The sequence below is a fragment of the Meles meles genome, chromosome 12 (genome assembly GCF_922984935.1).
Source record: "Meles meles chromosome 12, mMelMel3.1 paternal haplotype, whole genome shotgun sequence".
In the NCBI taxonomy this organism is placed as follows: domain Eukaryota; kingdom Metazoa; phylum Chordata; class Mammalia; order Carnivora; family Mustelidae; genus Meles; species Meles meles.
In genome coordinates, this window is record NC_060077.1 from 12,047,415 (window position 1) to 12,073,018 (window position 25,604).

Genomic DNA, 25,604 nt, shown 5'->3' on the forward strand with positions numbered 1-25,604 from the left:
CAGTGGTGTGTGGGCCCAGAGGAGGCCAGAGGCCCACAGGCAGCCCCCATCACAGTCCCTCGGGCCCCAAGAGCATCCCGTCTCCCCTACCAGGGCTGGCCAGAAGACCGGGCTTTTCCAGAAGGAATTTCTGCGTGGGGAAGAAGGCCTCCTTTGCCATGAGCAATGAGTCTTCGGGCTTGGCCATGCCCTGAGGAGACAAGAAGCCGGGCTGAGAGGGCATGGGTGGCAGAAGGCTCGAGGGCAGCCTGCACTGCGGGGACAGTGGCGGGAAGCTCACCTGCGGGAGGCTGCAGGTGCTGGAGGCCAGCTTCATGGCTTTCAGGATGCTGCCAGAGAAAGTGCAGAGAGTCCGAGGCCAGTCAAGTTCACGGGGCTTGAGGGGAGGTCTGAGAGGTACTTCCTCTAGCTCCTCTTCCCTGACTGAGAACAATGGCCTCACCCCGGGGACCCCACGTAACACTGCACCCACTCAACCACGGGCTCAGGTAGCAGGCTGTGAGCCGGCTCCAGTGATAGCGGAGGGGCGCTGCCCTAACTAACCCCCACGGGCCGGCCTGAGCTCATCCAGTGCAAGCACCATTCCGCCAGTTCCCACAGGGGCCATGAGCCGCCTTGCAAGTTCTCGGATAGGTGGCTCTGGAGGGCAAAGAACCAAGTGTGGTTCAGTTCTGAGACCCAGGCTGCCCTGGGGGAGAGGCAGGGGTATCACCAAGTGGGGTGTGGTGGGAGGAAGGAAGATCATGAACTATGTCCGGAAGAGGGCTGGGGGTGGTGGGGCCCCACTCCCCATGGTACCTCAGCTCTGTTTTAATTTCTTCATAGTCAGACTGCGCCTGGAGCTTCTCTTCCAGCTTCTAGAGGAGAAAGCAAAGATGGATTCAGGCTGGCCCATGTCCTTCTGCCTGGGGACGCCCCGCCCGTCTCCTGTCTGTACACTTCCTCTCTCAAGACCTACTTCTATGGCCTCGGACTTAGCCGTGAGCTGCCGCTCCAGGTCCGCGATCTGGTTGGCCGAGGTCTCCTCCAGTTCCTGCAGAGAGTTCTGGAGGTGCTGCACGTCCTTCAGCAGCCGCAGGATCTCCCGATCCTTGGAGGCCAGCGCGGCTTCAAGCCGGGGGCCCGAGCACAGTGCGAAGTTCACCTTATCCTGAAGAAAAAGTGGGGCTTTGAGGGGCTAAGAGGTGTGGGGCAGGGGGCCAGAGGGCTGGCTTCCCCACCTCTGAGTCCCAGACGAAAGGGGAAATCCATCCATGGCATCCTCCCCCACCCCTGGTGCTGTGCTCCCCGGAGTGACTCAGCCCCTCCTTCCAGTCTCTGGCTTTTCTCCTCCTGTCTCTGAGCCTTTGCTCAGGCCAGTTCTACCAGCCCGGATGCCTTCCCTCTAGTATTCAAACTGGGGCGCGGGGGGAGAGGGGGTAGGGAAGGTTTTCTGGAGGCAGATGTAGCTAAACTGTGAAGAAATTCAAGAACAAGTCAGTGACTTGGAAAACTAAGGCTGGATATGTGCACTTCTGCCTGGTGCATATGTGGGGGGGGGGAGCAGGAACCACACACAGGCACACGTGCGAACACCAAGCTAACGGTCATAGCAGCCCTCTGTGTGACAGCCCCAAGCTGGAAACCCTCCTCTGGCTGCCAGATGCCCTCCAGTGAGAGAAGGGAGGAGCGGGTTGCGGTACACCCATACCATGGAGCACGATACAGCTCTGAAAACGGATAATCTATAACCACTAACACAGCACGGACCAGGCTCTCAGAATATGAAGGGAAAGGAGCCAGACCGCAAAGCATGTGTGCTGGATCTGACTCTGATCAGATACAAAAGCAGGCAAAACCCAGCTGTGTGGTTAAGAGTCAGGAGAGTGGCTCCCTTGGGGAGTAGGTCCTGGATGAGGATCCGAGGGGGGCATTCTGAGGGCTGGGGACATTCTACCTGCTGATCTGGATGCTGGTTATGGCATCTCTGAAAAATTCAACATGCTGTACACTTAGGATAAGCACGTGTCCTTATACATATTCTATTTCAATAAAACCTCTTTATGAAAGGACAAAAAAAAAAAAAAAATAAAGGGAAGTAGTCTGGTGAGGAAAGGGTGGGGATTGGGTGTTCCCAGCTGAGAGAACATCAAGATCAAGGTTTAGGTTTCTAAATTAGGCACAGGCCCTATCCCAGGGAGGCATTTCCACTCCTCCACTGTTTCCACTGCCTGAGGGGCAGACCCCTCAGGATTAGACCTGAGACCCCGCAGCCACAGGCCATGTGAGCGGTGGTTCCTTTCTCTTCCCAATTTGCCCCTAGTCTCAAGCCCCGTGGCTTCTCCAGGTTTTAGGAAATGGATCCTTCATCCTTCATCCGGGTTTTGTCCTGGATGAAGAAGAAGTTGATGTTTGAGATGACCTGAAGTCGGGCTTATCTTGAGCAGTTGTAGATGAATCTAAGAAGCCTTACAAAAAAACAAAACGGAGCAGAAAACACAGCCTACCACTACCAATACCGGCTATCCTTCCAGGGAGATAAATGCCAATTAAAACAGGAAGCGGATGCCATTAACACATTAAATTAATTAGCATCGAGTGCCACTGTGGTGCTCAGAAAAACTTACCCCCCAAACCAGCAAAATTCCCCGTGGCTGATTAGCACAGGCATTTGTCGGGTTCCACGGGGGTTAATTAAGAACCATATCGGTAAATTCTGTCAAGGCGACCCTAGGAGCCCTCTTGCTCTTGGTCTCTCTCACCCTCGCTCGTTGTGTTGTGCAGATATCCAGGCACACTGACGTCTACACACACTGCCTCCTGGGACACAGACACACACACAGCACACCCTGATACATGTACCTGCTGGAATACTCGTGCTGACATGCAGATACACAGAAATACCTGGGCACCAAAGAGATGTGTGCACATGGACATGTCACCGTGACACACAGAGTCACGTGTGTGCTGAGAGATCACATGCGATGTGGGCAAAACCACCTCAGACTATAAGCCAAGAACCATTTTAGGTACTTTACATGTAATCCTCTCAACAGCCCTATAAGGTAGGTCTTACTTTTCAGGTGAGGAAACTGAGGCACAGTTAGATTACGGATACAGTTATCTGCCCAAAGGCCACAAACAGATATACACATTCATGGTGACACACGTCAGGGGAGACACAGTCCGACACTGAAACAGAAAGACCGATACGGGCACAGTGGTCAGTGTTTCAGGGAGTCCGGTGAGTGAAACGTATGCTGGCCACTTCAGGTGTGTGCGGGGAGGCAGCAAATCATCCTGGAGCAGGCCTGCCGTCATGTAAGGAGTCGGGAATCGAATCCCTTGGTATGCAGAGATCTGGAAAGAAGGTGGACCGGCTGACATAAGGAACCCAAGGCTTCCTGGGAGAGGAGCAATGGCGACTTTTTTTTTTTTTTTAAAGTAGGCTCCACACCCAATGTGGGGCTTGAACTCATGACTGTGAGATCAAGTTGCATGCTCTACTGACAGCCAGGTGCTCCGCGATGAAGACTCTCAACACAGGACAGAGGGGTCGGTTGGGGTGACTCTGACTGAAATCCCTCTGACCCCAGGACTCCAGGAGGCCCCAACCATGAGGAAAGAGAAAGATGCGCTAAGCTGGCTTAACACAGGAACCTCAGGATTGATGACTAAAGACGGGTGCTTTGTAGCATGTGGCTGTTTGGGAAAGCCCACTGGAATCACGCTGGCATGTTTTGGGACCCAACGGCTGATAGGACTGTTTACCTCAGATCTTGGTTAAGTGGTCCAACTGTGGTTTGGTAGGACTTGAGAACCAGTGGTCAATAGCGACACCTGGTGGCAGCTACCAGAACTGTACCGCTGCTGTAGAGCTCAAACTTACCCTCCCACCCAGTCTTGCCAGGCATCTGGCCATGGAAATGGTCCTCTTTGGCCTGAGTAAGTTGCTGGCATTCTTGGACAATTTGGGGTAAAGGAGAGCCTCCAAAGGAAGATGCTGGGCTTCCTATTAATCACACATGGAAGCTTGAGCTTGCAAAGAGCTGTGGCTGTATTTTGAACATCAGCTGGTGAAACAAGTCATAGTAGTTATAGTTAACTATACACTGACCTTATTAAGGTGCTATGCCCACTGTATCCACACACTTTCATGTGCCTAATTTCACACAGAGGTACATGACTGATCCACAAAATGTCATCCACATATTCATACTCACCAACATGGCTCTTCCCAACCTTTCCCTCTGGCTCCCGCACCATCCTTACCCCACTGGGTCCCTGGGGGGAGCAGCAGGCCAGGCGGATAGAGCTGTTGACCGAGGCGAGTTGTTCCCGAAGACTTTCTACCTCCCGCTGGGCAGCCTCAGCTCGCTGGGGGAGGAGAGTGGAGGCGAACGTGGTTAAGAGAGGAGCAGGGTCACACTGGATCCCACCCTGGCCTTCTGCCATCGCTCTGCACACCTCAGGCAGGGCTGGTGTTTGTCTCCAGCTCCCATGCCACCTAGTGCCACCTGGATGGAGCGTCTGCAGAGAGTTTCCCAGCCCATGAGCTGCGGCAGGCCCCTGGGCAAGTCGCTTCCTCTCCCTGGGTCTCAGTTTTCCTCTTGTGAAATGGGGGCAATGAAACACATCTAAATTGGGATGCCAGCTTACCGAACTCGGTCTATGGTGGAACTTAACTTCTCAAAAATTTCTAAGAAAAAAGCCTGGAAGGAAGCTTCCAAATGTTCACAATGTAGCCTTGTGGCTTTCGAGAGAAATTTGTACTTTGTCCTTCCCTCGTTATGTGACCTTGGGGAGGAGATTTCATCTGCCCAGCCTCAGTTTCCCTATTTGTAAAATGGGGATGATAAAAAGAATTACCTCATAGAGTTGTTTTGCAAAGTAAGTGATCTGGTAAATTACAACTCATTAGGTATCTTAGGTATCAATAGTTGATTAACTTTATGAAAAAAGCTATGATTGTATTTTTATCCTCAGCGGGTGAGGCAGGTCATAACAACTATAGTTAACTTTCACACTGATCTTGGCAATCAAGATGCCACGCCTACCATACACATATGGAGACCCACACACATCCATGTTCACATTTTGTTAATTAATTAATTAATTTTGGGGGGTTAACTTATTTTTTAAATTGATTTGTTCACTTACTAGTATCCTGCCTTGTTCCAGAAATGGCTCAAGTCAGTTTTGTTTTGGGAAAGGCTTTGGGTGTGCGGGTATAGAGAAATACTTTGATGTTTCTACACAGTTTGGGGCTTCCCGAGCAAATCTGACTAGAACAGGATGGGGCTAAATGACAAGCCCAGAAGTCAGTTTCTGACATCGCTGGTGAGCACGGCAGATGTTCCTCTCTGAAGATATGTGTTTACATTTCAAAGCGGGGGGAGACCCCGGCCAGGGACACATCCCCTGGGTTGGAAAGCAGGGTTTATAGCTACTAAAAAGTTACGAGTGAGTCTTATCTCTCCCATGGAGAGAAATATTTGCATTCCACATGCTAAAAACCTGGGATCCTTGCCCTTCTGTCCGTTATGACGCTAGGGAGCTAGTTTTCTCCCTCTCAAAGAGTTCCCTCTCCTATATAACCACCCAGATTCACATCTGGGGGTTCCTTGTCCCCAGTAAGAAATCTGGTGCATGCAGGACGATGACTGATTGTCACCCCCAGGGGAAAGAGCTGGGCAAACTGGCCGGGTTATTACTATGTAAATAGTAATAATAGTAACTACTATTTACTATGTAAATAGTAACGCTGATCTGCTCTGCTCCAGAATCCTCTTGTTCACATTTTGGATAATCTTAACACAGATTAAAGAAACCTTCATATGATGACATTTATTTTCTTCTCCATACTTTCCATGACAAAGTTTTACTTTTATACTCAGAGAAGATAAACATTAAAGAAATTGTTTCTTGTTCAAACTGCTCTAAGATCTCTTTCCTCAAGCCTATTAAACTGGCAAAGATCCAGAAGTTGGGTGACACACGGTACTAGTGAGGCTGCAGGGGAACAGGCCCTCTCTTCACTGGCTGCAGGGAGGGTAAACTGGGCAGTTCGGTCACATCTGTCAGATAAAAATGCAGATCCTCCGCCCAGTAATTCCACTTCTCAGAATTTATCCTATTTATTGGCTCATGCAGGTCTGAAATAGTGTCTGTGCCAGGGTGTTCCCTGCGGGACTGACAATGATCGTACACGGCTGGAAATACCATGGTCTTCACCAGTCGGGGACTAGTTAGACCAGGGGCGGGCAAACTGCAGCCAGATGCCTGGTTTGTGTACCAAGTTCTTCTGGAACACAGCCACATCCATTCACTCGCATACGGTCTATGCTTTCACGTACAGGAAAGCGGATTAGCTGTGACAGAGACCCACAGAGCTGGGCATAGTTACTCTCTGCTCCTTCATGGAAAGCTTGCCCCCCAGGATAGATGGCGGTGCGGCTCCGTAGGGCAATACCACACAGCCGTGAATAAATGGACTGCTTCTATACAGACATGGAACGAGTTCTAAGATACACACGTGGAAAAAAGAAGGTTCAGGAGGGTGGGTACAGTATGTTATAGTTTTTGCTTTTAAAAGGGGTAAAAATCCATATAATCATGAGCTTGTGGATGGAGCTCTACAGGAGACCCTAGAAACAAGAGAGGCTGCCACAGGGAGGGGAACTGGCAAGCCAAGTTGGGGAAGGAGATGGGAGTTCCCCAAGTATGAACTTTTTTGTGCTTTGAACTATGTAAATGGATTATGTATTCAAAAAATTACCCCCAAAATGCTACCCCTTTCCATGTTTCCTCTGCAGGTGGGAGGGCCATGCCCTTATGCTGGCACAGCCATGCCTCTGGGCCTTTGCTCCTGCGGTACCTTCTGCCCGGAATGCCCCTCCTCCAGAGAACGGCTCCTGGGCTGCAAAGTGTGCTCCCCCAGGGCAATGACCCACTTGTGACCAGGGTGACCCACTTGCTGTCACACTGCTTGGCCATGACCCTGGCTTCTGGGTTTGCAGGGAGCCAGGTGTGGGTAGAGACTCCAGACCGAAGACCATGGCCACACTTCACCTCCATTCAGGCTTTTGCCAGCTTTGCCCACCAGACGGCAACGGGTCTGAGGCCAGAAGAAGGCAGGGTGCGGGACCCCATTCACATATGTGAAAATGGGGACTCGCAGAGGCTCCTAGGCTTTCAAGGACCTGGGCTGGGACTAGAAGATGGGGAACCCAATGAAGTTTGGGGCCTGCCCAGTGCTTGGCTGGTAGGGCTGGGATCAAGGGAGGAGGCTGCAGGAGACCTGGTGGTGGGGAGGGAGGGGAAGCAGCAGCAGGGGCTTGTCCCCTGTCACCACCACAGGCTCTGCGGATACGGTCCCTCACTCGGTCTGCTTGGGAGAGACCCATGTCCCAGCTAGGCCTGCGTGCTAGGCTCACCAGTCACTGCTCTGCCGCCTCCCTCCTGCTGGAGAGGCCTCCTGTACAGTCACCAGGGAAGGCACCGCTTTCTGTGTAGGTGGCCTCCTGGCCTTCGCCCAGGCTGTTCCCTGGCCTGCAATGCCATCTGGACACTCGTTTTCAATTTGTTCATCAGATCTCAGCATCACGCCCTTTCTCCATGATGTCTTCTCTGACCCTTGAGTCTGGGTCAGGCGTCCCTCCCCGACTGCTGCTTCCTGTTCACCCTATTTCTGAGTGTCCCGTCAGCATCCCTTCCTCCTCCCTCTGGGAGCTCAGGGCCTGGGCACCTCCTGGCCCTGGCACTCAGCATGGCACACGGCAATGATAACAACAAATATCAGCTGGGTTCAGTCCCTCCCTCCCGGCCCGAGCCCCCAACCCTGGGCAGAATGAGTGTTAGCATACATCTTCTCACCTGATTAGCTTTCTCCAAGTTGGTCATGATCAGGCCGACTTCATCTGCCCTGAGACAGAAAGAGAAGATCCTGAGAAGGGCTTCTGGCAGCCCCTGAGCCCCTGCCTACCCCGATAACCCCAGCCCCTGCCTGAACCTAAAGGCCCGCAACGGGAGGTTAAGGAGGCTGCCCTCTACCCTTCCTACCTGAGAGAAATGGGGCTGGGCACTAAAGAACCCAGTATGTCTGGAAATGGGACGGGGGCCTCAGCACAACACCCCTTCCGGGCAGCCTGGCCTGCCGCACCCCCAGGGGTCTATTCTCTTTAGCTGTGCACAGAGCTACACCTCCCAGCCTTTGTCCCTGCTGTGCCTTCTACCTCAATGCCCTTCCTCAAGAGGATAGGACCCTGAGCTTTAAAAGCCAGCTCCAAAGTGTCCTCCTAGGAGGCCTCCCTCAGCTATCCCCGTGGTGGTCATTTGTTTATTTGCTGCCCCCCCCCAACCCCCAGGGTCCCAGCACTAAGGGGGCCAGGACAGGCCGTATCCACCTCGGTCGCCCCTCTGCTGAGCACAGGGTTGGGGAGGGGCACAGGAGGCCTGCGGGGAGCATTTGGTGACTAGAGGCTGTGCGCGTGCTTTAGGTATGTTCAGGGCCTTCTTTCGTGCAAGCTCTTCCCCCCTGCCCAGAGCACCTGACCTGGCATTCTCCACATAGCTATCTCCTTCTCATTCTGAAGGTCATCTCCTCTGGGAAGCCCTTCGTAACTATGCTGGATAATAGGACCCAACCCTCCCTGTGATTCTCTCTTGCTGCTCTTGGTTCTTCCTTTTTTAGCATTCAGGCACCCAGAACAGTGCCAAGCATACAGTAAGTGCTCAATAGTATCTGTGAAGGAATGAATTTATCTCTGTACATTATCAGTGATTGTCTGTCTCTTCTCCTCAACTGAGGACAGCACCATGTTCTAACATTTCTTCCAGGGACCCAGCACAGCACTGGGTAAACAGTAGGTGTTTAATAAGTGTCTGTGGAATAAATGATGTCTTTTTTTTTTTTTTAAATAAATGATGTCTTAAAGCCATGTTGAGTCCAGAGTAATTTAAGTGAATGACACTCAGCCCCTGAGGGTTGGACTGTGGAGTTGTGGTGGAGACAGTTCTAGGAATTTGGGGTAAGGTGAAGGCCCCCACCCAGCAAACATGCTCAGCCACGACCCAGAATGTCATTTATAGTCTGGCACATGAATGGCATAGCAAATGACCAGTGAACAGCTGTGTGTCTACGGGGCTGGGGAGCACTGGGTGCTTAATGAAATAGGTGTTTCAGGCAGTGAGTTGGAGGGAGGAGTCAGGAGGGAATATTTGAGAGGGCCTGAGGGTGGAGGCATGTCTGGGGGTGTTGGAGGGAGGAGGCATATTTGGGAAGGTCAGAGGGAAGAGACATATCTGGTAGGATATAAGGGAGGAGGGATGTCTGGGAGGGCCAGAATGAGAAGGCATGCCTCAGCAGGGTTTTCACTTACTTGGATGCTGCCTCCTCATCATATTTTCGCCGCAGTTCCAGCAGCTCTGTCTGTGTGGCCTTTAACGCTGAGAAAAATTAAAGAGCGAGGGTGAAGCGTCCCCCACTTCCCCCATTCCTTCTGCAGGGCTCAGAAGGCAGAAGGAGGTTCAAGGTAGTAAGGGAAGACCTTTCTTTTGGTTAGAACCAGTGATAGGTAGAGTTTCCTGCCCATGGAGGGGCTTCAAGCTGGTTGGAGGGTGGACAGGATGACCCTCTAGGAGTCTATGAAGCTTAGAGGACCCATGCAAGTAGTAGGGGTCTTCTGTCCCATGGCCTTGGGTATAAGCTGTCTCACACCCTTAGGTCACTTCAGGACCTGGGTGGGGCCATCCATCCATGAGCTCACCTATCCTAAGGTCCAGACTGGAAAGTGAGGGGGACAGAGAGGAGCAATGAAGTTAACAGATATGTGTATATTATAATAAATGAGAAATTTCTTATAAAATTCCAGATTTCTGATTTCTCCAAGAAAATCGAAGGCTTGGTAACACTGGGTCATATGGCCATGCCTGGCTGGTGCGCACAGTGGCCATCTCTTTAGCCAAGGCCCAAGTGGTCCAGTTTGCCCCAGACCCCACCCTGCCCTGGTGTCTTCCCTAACCTGGCTGGCTTGGTTCTGTGTCTGGCCCCTGCAGGCGCTGTGTTACTCCTGATTTAATTCTATTTCTCAAACCCTCTCTCCACAGCAATGTGGCCTCTGGAGACTGGGCTCAGACCCCCACTGGGTAATGCTGAACTATCCCCTTCCTCCTCAAACTCCCCCCTTGCCTTCCTGATTCCAGAATACCTGAGCCTGAGTTCAGTGTCACTGACTGTCCCCTCCCACTCCCCCTCCTGGTCCGACTGGGCTGGGGAGCTGCACGGGGCCAGGGAATGTGTGCCAGAAACATACCTGAATGTAGGACTTTGATCTTTTCCTCTGCCTCCCCCAGTCTGGCTGCCAAAGTGATTTGTACTTCTTGAAGGCCCCTGCGGAGACACCAGGTCTGCTCACACTGGCTCTGCACACGCCCATGTGCATGGGCCTTGCCTGGGTCCCCGAGTCGGCTCTCCTGGCTTCGTACTCCTCTCACCTGCTCTCTGTAATCTGTACCACTGCCTTGTTACTCGGTCCTTAAACATACTTTCAGGCACTTGGCTGCCTTGCTTTTTGCTAACTGTGTGGACCTGTATTAATCAGTGACTTTGTCTCTCCGGGCATCAGTTTCCTCATCTGTAAAATAAGGGTCCTGCTGGGCTTTGCCTCCATGGGTGCTGTGAAAATCTTCAGCGTGATGCTGGTTCCCAGTGCTCCCTCAGTACCATTACTTACTATTCTTGTCCCCAGGGAGGCATTTTTTCCCGTTTTTGGGTCAGTTGTTTGGGATAGTCACCCAACCCACTGCAGCCTAGAGTTTTGGTGTGATGCACGTGGCTCAATAGAGACAGAGGGGCCCCAGCTGGACTGGGGGCGGGTTTATACAAAGCCTGGGCCTTATGTTGTCTGGCTCAGAGACTCTAAGGAAGGAACCCCTTTACCTCTGGTCCTATATCCTGTCCCTTCCCCTCTTTCACACTCCTCCAATCACACCACCTCCTTGCTGGTCATGTTTCTACCTCCGGGCCTTTGCACTGGCTGTCCCCTCTGTCTGTAACACCCTTCCCCTATATATCTGTAAATTCCCCCTCCTCACCTTCTTAGGGCTTTACTCACCTCCTCAGTGAGGCCTCCCCTCATACCCTATTTAAAACTTGGGCTTCGGGGCGCCTGGGTGGCTCAGTGGGTTAAGCCTCTGCCTTTGGCTCAGGTCATGATCTCAGGGTCCTGGGATCGAGCCCCACATCGGGCTCTCTGCTCAGCAGGGAGCCTGCCCCCCCCCCCACTTGCCTCTCTATCTACTTGTGATCTCTATATATCAAATAAATTAAAAAAAAAATCTTAAAAAAACAAACAAACTTGGGCTTCAATCTCATCCCCTCCCCCTGCTTTATTTTCTTTCACAACCCCTATCATCATGCAGCAGACCATTTATTTATCTGGTTTATTTGTGTCTTCCTCATGAGAAAGTAAACTCCAGGAGAGTAGGAGGTTTGTCCCTTTGTTCACTGCTGTGTCCCTAGAACAGTGCTTGGCACACAGCAGGTGGCTCCATAAATACATGGGACAAACGAATGAAGAAGTGAATGAAAGGATAAATGTAATGACCACCATGAAGCTGGTCTAGAAATGCCCCAAGGATCCAGATTTATAATAATGCAGGTATTATTATTCCCACAACAACTGTAAGGGCAACCATTTACTGACACACTCCTCCAAGTGAGTGCAGGGCTAAGCACATGCATTCATTCACACAGCAGACTAGGAGTTGATAGCACCTGTCCACCTAATCAGGCTACAGTACCCAGTTATTCAACTACACACTAATCTTGGGGTTGCTGTGAAGGTATTCTGTAGTTGGGGTTAACATCTACAGTCAGTTGACATTAAGTAAAGGAGAATAATCTCAATAATGTGGGTGGGCCTTGTCTAATCAGTTGCAGAGTTTAAGAATAAAACTAAGGAAGAAGAAATTCTTCTCAAGATTGCAGCACTGACTCCTGCCTGACAGTTTCCAGCCTGCTGGCTGGCTCTACTGATTCAGACTTGTCAGTCCCACCAGCGTGAACTAAGTCTTTAAAACACAAGTCTTAATTAAAATAGAAAATGCTTCTTTTTTTTCTTTCCCCCTCCGGGGGATCCTGACTAATACACCACCATTAGTCCCACTTTCCGGCTGGGGAATCTGAAGCTCAGACAGGTGATGTGAGCTGCCCAGGGCTGGCTGTTGAGCTGCTGAAATGGGGCAGGCCTGCATCTCCACCTCCAACCTGCATCTGGTTTCCCTGATGGTCCCACCTCCCACCGGTTCCTCCCCACTCACTTTTGTTTCTCCGCCTCATTTCTCTGCAGCAAAGTTTCTGTCAGGAGGGCTTTGCCGGGAATGCCCGGGAGGCGGCTCCCCTCAGTCAGCGTGGGCCCGGCCGGAGACGTCCCCTCTCTCTGCTCTGGAGGGAAAAAAGAGGGAAAACCACCCATCGCTGGAAGTGGCAGGGCAGCCAGAGCTGCCTTCTGCAAATCGGAGGGACTGGGAGTGCTGGGACTTAGTTTTCCAAACTCGGGTGATGGAGAGAGTGCAGCTGGAGAGACCTGTCATCACCATGGTCAGCTGGGTTGTTGCCCTGGGGGGCGTGTGTGAATGAATGTCAAGTTCCCGTGTGCCAGCCTCAGCCAGCATGCCCAGAGGCTTCCTTGACCCTCTTGGACCTGTTCCTGCCTCCTCGGCCTTCTTACCTTTTTAAGGGTCATGGTAAAATATACATAAAAGTATACAATTCAGTGACATTTAGTACATTCACAGTATTGTGCAACTGTTAGCACTAACTCCAGAATGTCATCAAAAGGAAGCCCGTCCCCACTAAGCAGTCACTCCTTTTCCTCTCCCCTCAGCCTTGGTAATCACCAATCTGCTTTCTGTCTCTGGGGACTTGCATATCCTGGATATTTCCTATCACCAGAATCACAAAAAATATATGTCCTTTTGTATCTGGCTTCTTTTACTTAGCAAAGTTTTCGAGGTTCATCCAGGTTGTAGCATGGATCAGACCATCCCTCACTTTTATGGTTCACTAATATTCCATTTCATGGACAGGCCACATTTTGTTTTCCCATTCATCTGCCGATAGACATCTGGCTTGTTTCCACCTTTGGCGGCTGTGAATAGGGCTATTGAGAACATGTGTGTACATGTGTTTGAGTTCTCAGTTCTCTGGAGTAGACACCTAGGAGTGAAAGTGCTAGGCCGTGGGGTAGCTGTGGGTTTAACTTCCCCTTCCCACAGGCGACGGCCACACTCAGAGGCTCGGTCACAGCCCACTGCACCTGCGGGTACGCCTGCACAGGGCCCACATCAGGTCTCGCTTTGCAGGCCCGTGGTGGCTCCTTCAGGGAATCAGTGTGGGTGCCCCAGGCACTCAATTTGTCATGGGGAGAAAGGGTGCTCAGGGACTGGCCATCAAGGATGTCTCAAGAATCCCCAAATCTGGGCTTCTGGCCTTGGGTCCGACTGACTCCTTTAAGCTCTGTCCTGGTTGTTAGGCTCCTCTGGTGAGTGTAGAGCTGGGCAGTTTGCAGAGTGGGTCCCTTGAGGGCCCGACAGTTTTCAGGCCCTGGCTTATTCACACACACACACACACACACACACACACACACACACACACACACACGGGACATTCCAGGGGCTGAGGCCACAGCAGCAAACAAACGGAGTTTGACCATCATGAGGCACAGCAACAAGTGTTCTCATGGAGAAACACAGCCCAGGGCCAAGGTCAAGAGCCCTTGGTTTAAATCCCTGCTTGGCTGCCTCTGAGACTGTTCCCCCATTTGTCAAATGGGGCCAGTGACACCTCACAAAGTTGACAGGAGGAGATAGTAGGAAACCGTGTGAAAGGCACATGGCACAGAGCAAATGCTCTCAAGAGGCAGTTCCCACAAGCATCATTATTCTGATAGAGGGAAATTCAAACCCTAGAGGGACCTCAGAGGCCGCACAGAGCCATCACTATATGAGCTGGTTTGTCAGGGAGGCTGGAAGGGCATTCTGGGTACAGGAACAGAGCTGGCAAAGTGCTGTATTTCAGTCACCAATAATCTTCCCCAGAAGACTCTGCCAAGGACCAGGCATATAGTAGGTGCTCACTAGGCACTGGAAGGAAGGGAGGGGGCTTTGAAATGGAGAGCACACTGGAGCAGTCAGACTGACTTGACAGGCCTCAGCCCATGATCTCCATGACTCCAGGAGGTAGACAAGGGGTCTGCAATGACAGCCCTTGGGCCAAATCTGGCCCACCTCCTGTTTTGCCTATAAAGTTTTATTGGAACACAGCCATACCCACTCATTTACCCAAGTTCTATGGCTTTTTTTCCACACAGTTGAGTAGTTGTGACAGAAAATATGTGGCCTGCAAAGCCTGAAGTATGTACTCTCTGGCTCTTTACCAAAAAAAAAAAACAGGTAAACTTGCTGAACTTTGAGGTAAATTTTCCTCATTTATCATTTATTCCTTAGTCTCTTCCCCTTCTCTCTGATTCATTTGTCCCCCAAAGCCTTTCTTACACCTGAAATACTATATATTTAACATTTATTCATTGACAGTCAGCCTTATATTCTAGAAGGTCGGAGCCACGAGGGCAGGGATTTGAGTCTGATTTGCTCCCGGCTATGTCGCCAGTGCCTATGACAGTGCCTGGCTTGAAGCTCAACCAACACCCAAGACTTGGATGGTCACCGAGAGCTTTCACAGGCGCATTTGCTCCTCCCCAGAGACCTCCTCCTTCATCTGAAACAGGTAACCACCATGCTCGCTTCTGTTCATCATTCTCTTGCTTTTAAACATTTTTAATCATCATATATGTATATCTGAACTCTATTTTTAGCTTGACTTGCCTCACTCGATGCCGGGACAGTGCTGTGTTGCCACATCCCGTTTCCCTCCCCTGTGGGGCACACAGTCAGACTGCCCTTCCCAGCTCCCCTGCGGCTGGGCGGGGCCCCATGACCGAGTTTGGGTCACCGGGATGTGGCTGGGAGTGCTGTGTGCCATAAACCTCGGTATGATCCTCCGCAGTTTTTCTCTTCCTGTTGGCTGGTTGTAACAGTCACTGTGACTCTGGATGTCATATGTTGAAGACGGCAGGATTACCACAGCTTGGGTGTGCGAGTGACCACATGGGGTGTCCCCTGCAACCTCCCACCCTTTGAATATATTACGCTTCTGCGATTTGGGATTGGGTTGTTTCAGCAGTGGTGTACCATAACCCACCCTACATGGAAAATGATACAGTCCAGCTCCTAGGTGTCCCTACCTCCATCCCTCCAAAGATGGCCAAGCCAGGCTGCTGAAGATCCACAGCCCATTTGTTTATTAGGGACATCCCGTGAAGGCCTTATCTGTACCTTTGGGGCCCAGGAGCTCGGGGTGCCTCTTCCACGAAGTGTGGAGGTCTCGCCGCGGCTGCCCAGTGGAGTCGAAGCTGGGGGGCTGCAGTCTGTCGTCTAGGCTGCGTGTCGCTTCAAACACAGGCACAGGGTCTGCATACACAGAGAGAAGAGCCCAGGAGTGGGTGGGGGGGAGCCCTGAGGGATGCCCAGGCTGAGGCTGCAGGGCCTGGTTGGTTCCCCTACAGGGGGTGGAGGGGACCATCCCCAAGAGCCTTCTGGAGTTGCTCCGATGGCTTAGGAGAGCAATGTGGAATTTCTGCTCGGTGAGGGAGTAGCCTTTTTCAGGTACATGCTTAGGGGAGTGTGTGCCAGCCCCATGGGTGTGGGTGTCTTGCCCACCTGGGAATAGCAATAATAATTGTCACAATAACTGCAATTTTTCTGGATTCTACGGTGCCATCTGTGGTGGCCATGAGACCGTGCCTTGTACGCCAACCCCGGGAGGTGTCAGTACACAAGGACCCCACTCCTACAACCAGCCTTCCCCTGGCCTGCAGGTAGCTGGGGGGAGGGGACAGACTCCTGAGGGACACAGGACTGCGCTGATGACCAACGACTCCTCCAAGACCTGCCCAGCGCTGACAGATGGCCAAGACCAAACCATCTGGATGCTTCCACCTAGGTCCCTGCCTTTCCCTCCTCTGAGGCCTCCTCTATCTCACTTCCTATTTTCCCTCCCCTGCATTTCCTCAATACTTCATCTAATTCTTGGGGTGCTTTCCAATGGACCTGGACCAACACATCATCGTTTGTTACATGCAAGTTCTATCTTTTAAGAAAATATTTATTTGAGAGAGAGTGCACATAAGCAGGGGAAGGGGCGAGGGAGAAGGAGAGGGGGAAGGAGATTCCCCACTGAGCAAGGAGCTTGATGTGGGGCTCGAAGCCAGACCCTGGGATCATGACCTGAGCCGAAGGCAGAGGCTTTAACCTTCTGAGCCACCCAGGCGCCCCACAGATGCCTCATCTTTTAGCTATTGAGAAGTTGGAAGGTGTCTTATGTCCAGTTTTTCACCCCTACAGAAGCCATTATTTAATTGACCATACTTGGGGGCGACTGGGTGGCTCAGTTGCTTAAGAATCTGCCTTCGGCTCAGGGGCACCTGGGTGGCTCAGTGGGTTAAAGCCTCTGCTTTCGGCTCAGGTTATGATCCCAGAATCCTGGGATCAAGCCCCGCATCAGGCTCTCTGCTCAGCAGGGAGCCTGCTTCCTCCTCTCTCTCTCTGCCCGCCTCTCTGCCTACTTGCGATCTCTGTCTGTTAAATAAAAGAAATAAAATCTTTAAAAAAAAAAAAAGAATCTGCCTTCGGCTCAGGTCATGGTCTCAGGGTCCTGGGATCGAGCCCTGCAGCGGGCTCTCTGCTCAGCAGGGAGCCTGCTTCCCTTCCTCTCTCTCTGCCTACTTGTGATCTCTGTCGGTCAGATAAATAAAAAAAATCTAAAAGAAAAAAAAAAAGGTGAGGCATCCGTAGGCCCTTCCGTATGGAGTTCTGTCATCCCCCCACCCCCCATCTAGCAGGCACTTCCTCTTCCTTCAGATCTAGACCCCAGCAGTTCTTCAGCTGACCTTCCCCAGCTGCCCACCGTGGGCAGGTACTAAGAACACGTGGATAATGCCAGAGCTTGGTGTGGCCTCTTCTAGGTTACAAAGCTGTTCACGGGAATGGGTTCCCCTGATATTCCCAGCATCCCCTGGAGGCTGGCATGGATTCAACTCATTTTCACAGGTGAGGAAACCAGCTCGAGAAGCCAGGTGACTTGCTGAACGGTGGAGGTGAGGTTCGAGCCTGGGTCTCTTTCTCAAATGCCACAAAGGTTTCCTGTCCCGGGGTGTGAACATTTCCAGCCAAGCAGTCCAGGTAGGTGTTCATGGGGCCCCAGGAAATCCAGGGCCTCCTTGTTCCAGATCAAGGGGCCCGAGTCTGGTCCACAGTCCTTTCAAATGCACCAGAGCCCTCTCTCTTGCTGGCCCCTCTCCTGGAGCTTCCTGGCACCATCCACTTGGTGACTGCTCTCTGCTGGGGGCAGAGGCATTACGAGTGTGGATCCTGGTTCCTGGTCTAATCTATACTTGCTTTTCAGGATTGCAGTGTGACTCTGGCAAACAAGTCTACCTCTCTGTGCTTCTCCATAAAAGCACCGACCTCACAGGGCTGGAATGAGGATCCACACAAACAAAGATTTCAACACAGTGCTTGGCATTTGGTCACCTTGGAACAAAGAGAAGCCTTGGCTATTCCTGCCTTTCTGAGCTCCAGTCACACTGGCTTTCTCTTAGTTCCTCAAATGCACCTTCCTACCCCGGAGCCTTTGTCTGGGCAAGAGCCACTGCCAGGAACACCCTGCCTTTTCCTTTAACCTCTTTCAGCTAGTTAATGCTTAATCACCTTCCATATTGCAACTCAAATGCCACTTCTTCCAGGAAGCCTGCCTTGACCAGTCATTCTTAGACCTGAGCTCTCCCAGCTCCCTGCACCTTTCCTTTAGAGCACTCACTATACTTAAAATTTTTACCGATTTGCAAGTCTACCTAATTAACACCCACTGGACTGCCAACTCCACAAGGCAGGGCTGGGACTGTGTCTGTTTTCGCTCCCCACTGGACCCCTGGTGGGTGAATGAAGTCCAACACACAATCTGACCCAACAAACATCTGCTGAGGGAAGAAATGGGACAGTGCCTACACACAGGAGCCTTCAGGTCCGGCTGGAACAAGGTCGTCTCTGCGTTTTATCCCTCTCCTCCTGTCTGTTTGTTTAGGTGGCGGGAGGCTCTGACAATGGGCGTTTGTGCCGAGGTAAGCAGGTGCGCGAGAACACTGCCGTCTTTCCCCTGTCAGCACTCCCCCCACGCCCCGTCATTAGGCAGGGCCTGCTCAGCGGGGTATGCCATTATGTCTCCCCGGGCTGATGTAATTATACATTGACATAATTAACCCAGCAAGCGCATTAGGCAGGCCAGCTAAAAATTCATCTATAATTATTTGTTGTGTGCATGCTAATGAGTCCATCTGCACTGCCTTTGTACAACACGGACAAATTAATTTACAAGTCTGGATTTTTTAATAAGTTCAAGGAAAAGCTTCCTATTGTGTCCTGATTTTTCAGAAAGAAGAGAAAGGCCACGAGCACTTGCTAGGGTCAGGGAAGTTAGACAAACACGGGAGGGTGCAGCTCTGAGCGGGCCACAGAGGGCTCACTCTGGTTCCAAGGAGGTGGAGAAGATCGAGCTCATGGCTTGCAGGCTAGCTGGCCATGGGCCCATCTAAGCCAAATGATTAACTTGGGTGATGAACGGTATCATCCACCCCATTTCCAGGGATCAGGGATGGACGCTTCCCTCCTTCACTCTGCTCGGAGGCTCTGTGGGCCACTCCTTGCTGCCTTGTGCCCTCTGTCCAGGGGGAGCTGTCCTCAGGCGGGCCCCTGGAGAGGCTGGAGGAGCAGGGTTGGCCGGATCCCTGCTTAATAGAGGTTCAGCGATTCTAAGGCTCCTGTTTTTCACCTTCTTTTGCTGGTACAGGGTAGAACATAGTGGTTAAGCTCACAGAAGCTGAAGCCCAGCTCTGGATCCAAATCCTACTCCCAAAGAGCCATGAACTTCATTTTCCCCCTAATAACAGTGGAAGAACTACAACAGTTCCTAATTCCCAAGAATTATTACTGGGAAGATAAACAAAGATACCAACAGAGGCAATATGTTCTAAGGGCTGCTGGTGCCAGGTCTGAATCCAAACTGGCTAATAACTCTGGACAGTTAATTAACCTCTCAGAGCCTCCATTTTCTCATCTGTAAAATGGGGCCACGTGTGTAGGGTGTGGTTATGACGTCTGGATGAGAGAAAACGGAGATCTGCACAGTGCTAGGTGCCTAGCTGGGCTCAGGAAGGGTGCTAAGGCTGCTATTACGTGAGGGAAGGCAGCAAGCCCAGTCTTGAAGTGATCTGGAGGCCAGCTGTCTGCTAGGTGATGCTCTGTGGAGTCTCGGGACCAGGGATGGCCTCATATATTCTCATCAGTCCCCAGGAGATCCAGAATCCAATAATCCTGCTTTGAATCTACTCTGGGGCCCAAAAATTCCAGCGTGGAAAGTCATATTGGGGAGGGACCAAAAGGTTCCCCAATGCACAGAAGGGGAAAAGTGGGGTCCTGTGACTTCCCTCAAGTCCACCAGTGAGTTGGTGGCAGGACTGAGACAGGCTCTTGGGCCTCTTCTTCCCACACTTCCTTCCTAGTTCCCCGATTTGAGGGAGAAAGTGGCAGTGGGGTATTCTTATGACTCCACCAAAGTCAGATTGTGACCAAAATATAACAACCAAAGCACTTGACATGAATTACAATTCCTATGATCTTCACCACAGCACTAAGAGGTATGTACTGTTGTGTTCCCATTTTACAGATGGGGGAACTGAGGCATAAGCAGTAGGGTGAAGTCATGTCCCCAAGGTGAGGCCCAGTAAGGAAGATGTTGCTATTCCCCATTTTCTGGACAAGAAAATGAAGGCCCAGAGAAGAGATGTCATGTGCTCAAGGTCACCTAGCTCAAAAGTGGCAGAGGTGGGACTTGAACTCAGGGTGCCAGGTGATTCTTTGCAGTAGGCCGAGCTGCCTTGAGGCAGGGCATGGAGATTTTTTACTATTGGGTCAGGAGCATGAGACTGATGGTTCTGTTCTTGGTCTTGCCATCAGCTTGCTGTGCAGCCTTGGGCAGAGCACCAGACCTCTCTGGGCTCTCCGCTCAAATTCCTATTACAAGTATATTAACCCTGGATGTCAATCAGGTAGGGGTGGTGTCCTGTCAAAGTGAGTGCTTTTGGCTGTGGGGCTATCCCGTAGAGCTGGGATGTGTGGCAGAAAGTTTATATTAGACACCTTCACAGGCTAGCCTGACCCAAGAGGTACGAATGTTGTGAATTCCCAAGCTACCCTGGGACAAATGGGGAGGGGACCAGGCTGGGACACAGAGAGTCAATTTCCTGCTGTGACATCTCCAGAGACAACCGCTTAGGCTTTGTGAGTCTCAGTTTCCCCAGTGATAAAATGGGGACAGCAGACCTACTGCGTATGGGCTGTGCAGGGCTCCCACGAGAAGCTGAGCCCTGTAACGGTGCTGGCACCCAGCAGACTCTGAGTGAGTGTTGCCCTTCTGCTTGTTATGAAGACTTGTGGCAACCAGGGAGACTCTTCTGATCTACTGTGGCGTCAGCTCAGGCCACACCTGCCTGGGGCTGCTCCCAGCCCAACCAGGCATGACAGGGGGTGCAGAGTGGGGCTGCTCCTGATGATGCTGGGATGGGCAACCCTTGTATCATGGACTGAACTGTGTCTCTCCAAATCCATGTAGTAGAGCCCATTTTGATAGTAGAGTCTATTTTGCCTTTTTCAAAGGCTAACCCCCTGATCCAGCCACATCTGGAGAAAAGGGCCTCGAATCCTATAGGACCAGTGCCCTTATATGAACAGGAAGACACCAGAAATCTCTCTGCACGTGCACAGAGGAAAGGCCCTGTGAAGACAGCAAAGGCAGCCACCTGCAAGCCGGGAGGAGAGCTCTCACCAGAAACCAGCCTGCTGGCACCTTGATCTTGGACTTTCAGCCTCCAGAACTGTGAGAAATAAATGTGTGTTGCTTAGGCCACCTGGTTTGTGGTCTGGTCAGAGCAGCCTGAGCAAACTGGTACACCTTCTTTGGTGCTGCCTGTCAGCCCAGCCGAGACCTGCCCAGAGCTGCACTGCAATCCAAGCGTCTTCCCGCCAAGCTTCTTCCCCTCAGCCCCAGGTTCAGACCACACTGCCATCTAAAGGCTCTTGGCACTTCCTCCTCTCCCTCTCCTTCATCCTACACAGTGTCCCCCCTGCCCCCGTAATAAACCTCTTGCCTATCTAACGCCGTTCTGGCATCTGCCCGCTTCCACAGGACCAAAAGCAACATGTGACTACTTTTTTTCCTCTTGGACTCTTAGTTTTCCCATCTGTAAAATGGGGGCAGCCATGGGGCCTCTCCTGCAGAGCTGCTGCTAGAATCAGAGCCTATGGATGTGAAACCATGTGGTGGATGTGGTGTGGCACTGGCACTTTCCAGGGATGAGTCTGGAGTGGGCAGAGATCACAGGGGGACCTAGGGGTCCATGTACAGGCTTCGCTCAGCATGAATTTGTTGAGCTCTTGTCTGTGTGTGACTGTCATCCCAGTCAGGTGATATGGGGGGGGATGGGGTTTACCCTAAGGGCAGTGGGGAGTGAGTGACACGTTCTATTTTGCCTTTTTCAAAGGCTCGTCTGAGCTGCTGTGTGAGAAACGAGCTGTAGAGGGAGCCCGAGGGGAGGCTACCAGGACCGTCTGAGCAGCGATGCTGGGATCAGGGAGGCAACAGAAGTGGAGAGAGTGCTCAGATTCAAGAGGTAGACAGGAAGAACTGATGGGGTGTGGTGTCCTAGGTTGAGTAGTGTTCCCTGAAATTCATGTCCACCCAGAACTTCGGAACTTGACCTTATTTAGAAACAGGGTCTTTGCAGAAGGAATCAAGTTAAGGTGAGGTCAACTGGATTGGGATTGACTAATGACCGGTGTCCTTTTAAGAAGAGGAGACAGCACAGAGAGACACACAGAGAAGTCCCTGCGAAAACAGAGGCAGAGACTCAAGTGATGCATCTGCCATCAAGGATGGCTGGCCACCACCAGAGGTAGGACAGGGGACTGGAACTGGTTCTCCCTCAGTGACTCCAGAAGGAACCGACTGACCCTGCCAACACTTTGATTTTTGGACTTCCAGTCCCCAGAACCGAGAGAATAAATTTCCATGGTTTCCAAAAACCTAGTTTGTGGTAATTTGGTAGGGCAGCCCCAGAAAATGAATATACCATGGTCTGCAAGACACAGGTCCAAAGTCTGCTCTCCCCGAGTTCTCCACACCTTCATCCCAGCTCCTGGTATTACTAGCAATCCTTGGCGTTCCTTGGCCATTGTTTCTTGGTCTTGGCTCTGTTATCACAAGACTTTCTCCTCTCTGTCTCTCTCCTCTTCTTATAAGAACCCCAGCATACTGAATTAGGGTCTACCTGATGACCTCTTCCTAAGTTGATTACATCAGCAAAGACCCTTTTTCTAAAAGAGGGTACCAGAGGTTAGGACTTCCACGTATCTTTCTGGGGCACATAATTCAAACCATAACATGTGGTAACGGACTGGATACCAACTGTGAGAGAGGACTGAGGCGCTGCCAAGACTCCAAGTCCCACAGGAAGGAAGTCCTCACTCAAGTCTAATCTACTTCTCTCCTGCTGCACCCATGTCAGCTGGCATCCAGGGAACAAGCCCATTGTGTAAGAGAAAGTGTCGGGACCTGGTTCTCACTCTATTGCATTTTTATCCTTCAGATCTACTGAGGCACTGGGCCATGGGTCGAATAGGGTCCGTGCTCTGGAAAGTACACAGCAGCGATGGTCTCTTACTACCCCGGGTATTTTTTACCCTTTATTTCCTCCCCGCTGGTGCACAGTGGGAATCCTTAGATTTTACAGTGTGTGGGAAACTCATTTCTTCCCACCTCCCCTATCTGGGAGAAATCCACGGAGCCTTGAGCTATACTGCCAGGGGCTGAGTTACGGAGGGAAAAAATGACTAGCACCCAGACAACTGGAAGATTTGCCAAATCACACAGAGGTAAAATGCTCAGCCGTAGGGGCTGGCAAATTCAAGGCTCTCCCCCTTCCCTTGTCCAACAGCATTATTCAATCCATCAGCTAAATGTCACTGGCCACTCTTACAAACACAAACTGAAAGAGAGAAAAGAGACAACAGATCTTTAAAATGTTTGGAAGAGGTCTCTTAGAGAACCTGACAGCCACGGGGAAGTGGGGAGCGTCTTGCTTTCATTCCTCAGTCTTCCCTTTCCCTTTGGGACCCTGCTCTGGCATTTCACATAAGTGCTCAGTAAATGTGGGTTGTGATAAGCTTCTAAGTTTGCGGTCATTGGTTATAACAGCAATAGGAAGCGAATACAGTCACTAACGCAGTGATTATTCACCGGTACATTTTTACTGAGCACCTACTACATGCCAGACAGTTCAGTTGCCAAATATTTTGTGAGCACCTGCTGTGTGCCAGGGAGGTTTCTGGGCCCCAGAGATAGAGCAGTAGAGAAGAGGGAATTTCTGTCTTCCTGGGGTTGACATTCCAGAGAGAAAGATGGATAAAGGACAAATAAACCAATGGCAGTAAGGGGACAGAGAAGAAAAAGAAGGCAGGGTCAGGGCAGAGAGTGGCCTGACATGCGTGGTCCGGGGGAATGCTGCTAATGGAGGCAGACTGGTCAGGGAAAGCTTCTTGAAGGAGGTAACATTTGAACAGAGCCTTGAAGAAGATGAGGGAGCCAGCAGGAAGGAGAGAGAGAAAAATCTAGACATAGGAAGCACCAGGAGAAACAGCCCCCACCAGACCAAGAGAGGGTGGTGGGCCCTTGTGACCAGCTGCCCACCCCCTGCCCCAGTTATTGTCCCAGAAACACAACTTAGCTCCATCTTCACAACTGACCCATTTTAGAGACGAGGATGTGGGGCTGACAGAGACTGGCCATGTCCGGGCACTTTCGGTGCCAGCCTCACCTCCCTTCCCCGCAGGCTGGTCTGGGTGCTGCCACCGAGGGTGGAAGCTGGGTTCAGAGCAGGCTCTGGCCCTCTAACCGCTAGTTTCTGGTCTTTGTTTCCAAAACCCCAGGTACCATGGATCCTGAAGCAGGTGGGGCACCCACATCTGGGAAGCAGGTGGGGTAGATATGACCTCCACCCAGTGTCTTGGGCCAAAAGCTCCAGGGAACTGACATTTCCTCATATTCCCTCCACTCACATATGCCTGATACTTTACATATATTTACATCTCATTTAATCATCAAAACAATCAAATCAAAACAATTATATCCCCATGAGATGGTTCTATCCCCATCTTCCAGATGAGAAAACTGAGGCCTAGCAAAGGGAAGCCATTCGTTCAAGGTCACTAACCTAGAACAAGGCAGAGCTGAATCTGAACCCAGCACAGCCCAAATGCCAGACACTGGCATACTCACTTCACAACTTCTGCTGAATCCACCTGCCCCTAAAGGATTACCAACATGATGTTTGTCTTATGTGACTCAGTATTTTTAAACTACAAATATTTTAAATTATTGTAAATAGATAACTGGGATCCTATATCATAAATAGAAGGTGCCTTAAACCATAAAAATAAACATAAAGAGTGGGTGCCTGTCTGGCTTAGTCGGGAGAGCATGCAGCTCTGGATCTCAGGGTTGTGAGTTCAAGCCCCATACTGGGTGAAAACTGATGTTATTAAATTCTAGTTAGACTCTCTTGTCACCTAAGACTGGGATCCCAAGGCTGGCTCTCCCTTGGCTAAAAAGGGAGAGGAGATGCACAGGTATTCTATGGGTGTTTAAGATACTCTAGCACCGGACTGAAGTTTATCTAGAAGTGACACCCGGCATGCAATGCATTCAAAGTTTCTCTGCTGTGCCAGGTACGCTGAGGCTGTTACCCGTATCAGGTGACCCCATGAGGGGAAGTGCTGGGTCCCACCAAGCCCCCAACCTCCAAAGTGACCTGTGTCTCCACTCTGGTGTCTGGCAAGCCTCCTACCCTGGTGTCAGGAGAAGTGACCAAACATCCCCGCATCTCCTCGTCTGGAGCAGGGAGCCCAGGTTCTGCCGGGCTCAGCACTTCCAGCCGAACCTTTCAGCCAAGACACACAGCTGCCCAGAGTTGGGCGCGGGACTCCCTCACTTCACTCCTGCGACAGACACACAGTCGATATATGGATGAGGGCAGTGGCAGTGGGAAGCAAAGGGCCTTGGATCCAACCTGGACGAAAAAGCCCCAAACAGGGGGATCCCAAATCAGAAATGTTTGACTACAACAAATCTTTTGGATTCATTGGGCATGCTGGCAGACATGGGAGATCAGACACAAGCCATCCAAGGTGGCAGGTCCCGATGGGAGCACAGGGAGGGGGACACTGTCAGGAAGCGGAGGGCCTTTGTCCTACAGTCATCAACCTGCTCTTTATGCATAAACTGCTTAATAAAATGACTAATTCATTTTGGTTACATTGGATCTAACCCCTTAGAGAATACTGCCAACGGACTTGTAATATTTTAATACCACACCGGGCTTCAAGGAGGCACTTCGTCT

The 25,604-nt window shown here is 51.2% G+C and overlaps 1 protein-coding gene across 4 annotated transcripts in view; it reads right to left on the reverse strand.

The window, feature by feature from the left end:
- The window catches only part of CUX2 (cut like homeobox 2), a 258,403-nt gene that overhangs the window by 24,538 nt on the left and 208,261 nt on the right, over positions 1-25,604 (reverse strand). For 3 of the 4 annotated variants that reach the window (XM_046024881.1, XM_046024878.1, XM_046024880.1), the window contains 10 exons: positions 15,376-15,510; positions 12,301-12,424; positions 10,293-10,369; positions 9,360-9,426; positions 7,855-7,903; positions 4,252-4,356; positions 959-1,150; positions 799-857; positions 281-329; positions 91-211 (listed from right to left, as the gene is read on the reverse strand). In XM_046024881.1, coding sequence (XP_045880837.1) covers positions 91-211; positions 281-329; positions 799-857; positions 959-1,150; positions 4,252-4,356; positions 7,855-7,903; positions 9,360-9,426; positions 10,293-10,369; positions 12,301-12,424; positions 15,376-15,510 — 978 coding nt within the window. The remainder of the gene's footprint in view (positions 1-90; positions 212-280; positions 330-798; positions 858-958; positions 1,151-4,251; positions 4,357-7,854; positions 7,904-9,359; positions 9,427-10,292; positions 10,370-12,300; positions 12,425-15,375; positions 15,511-25,604) is intronic. The other variant, XM_046024879.1, reaches the window with a different exon arrangement.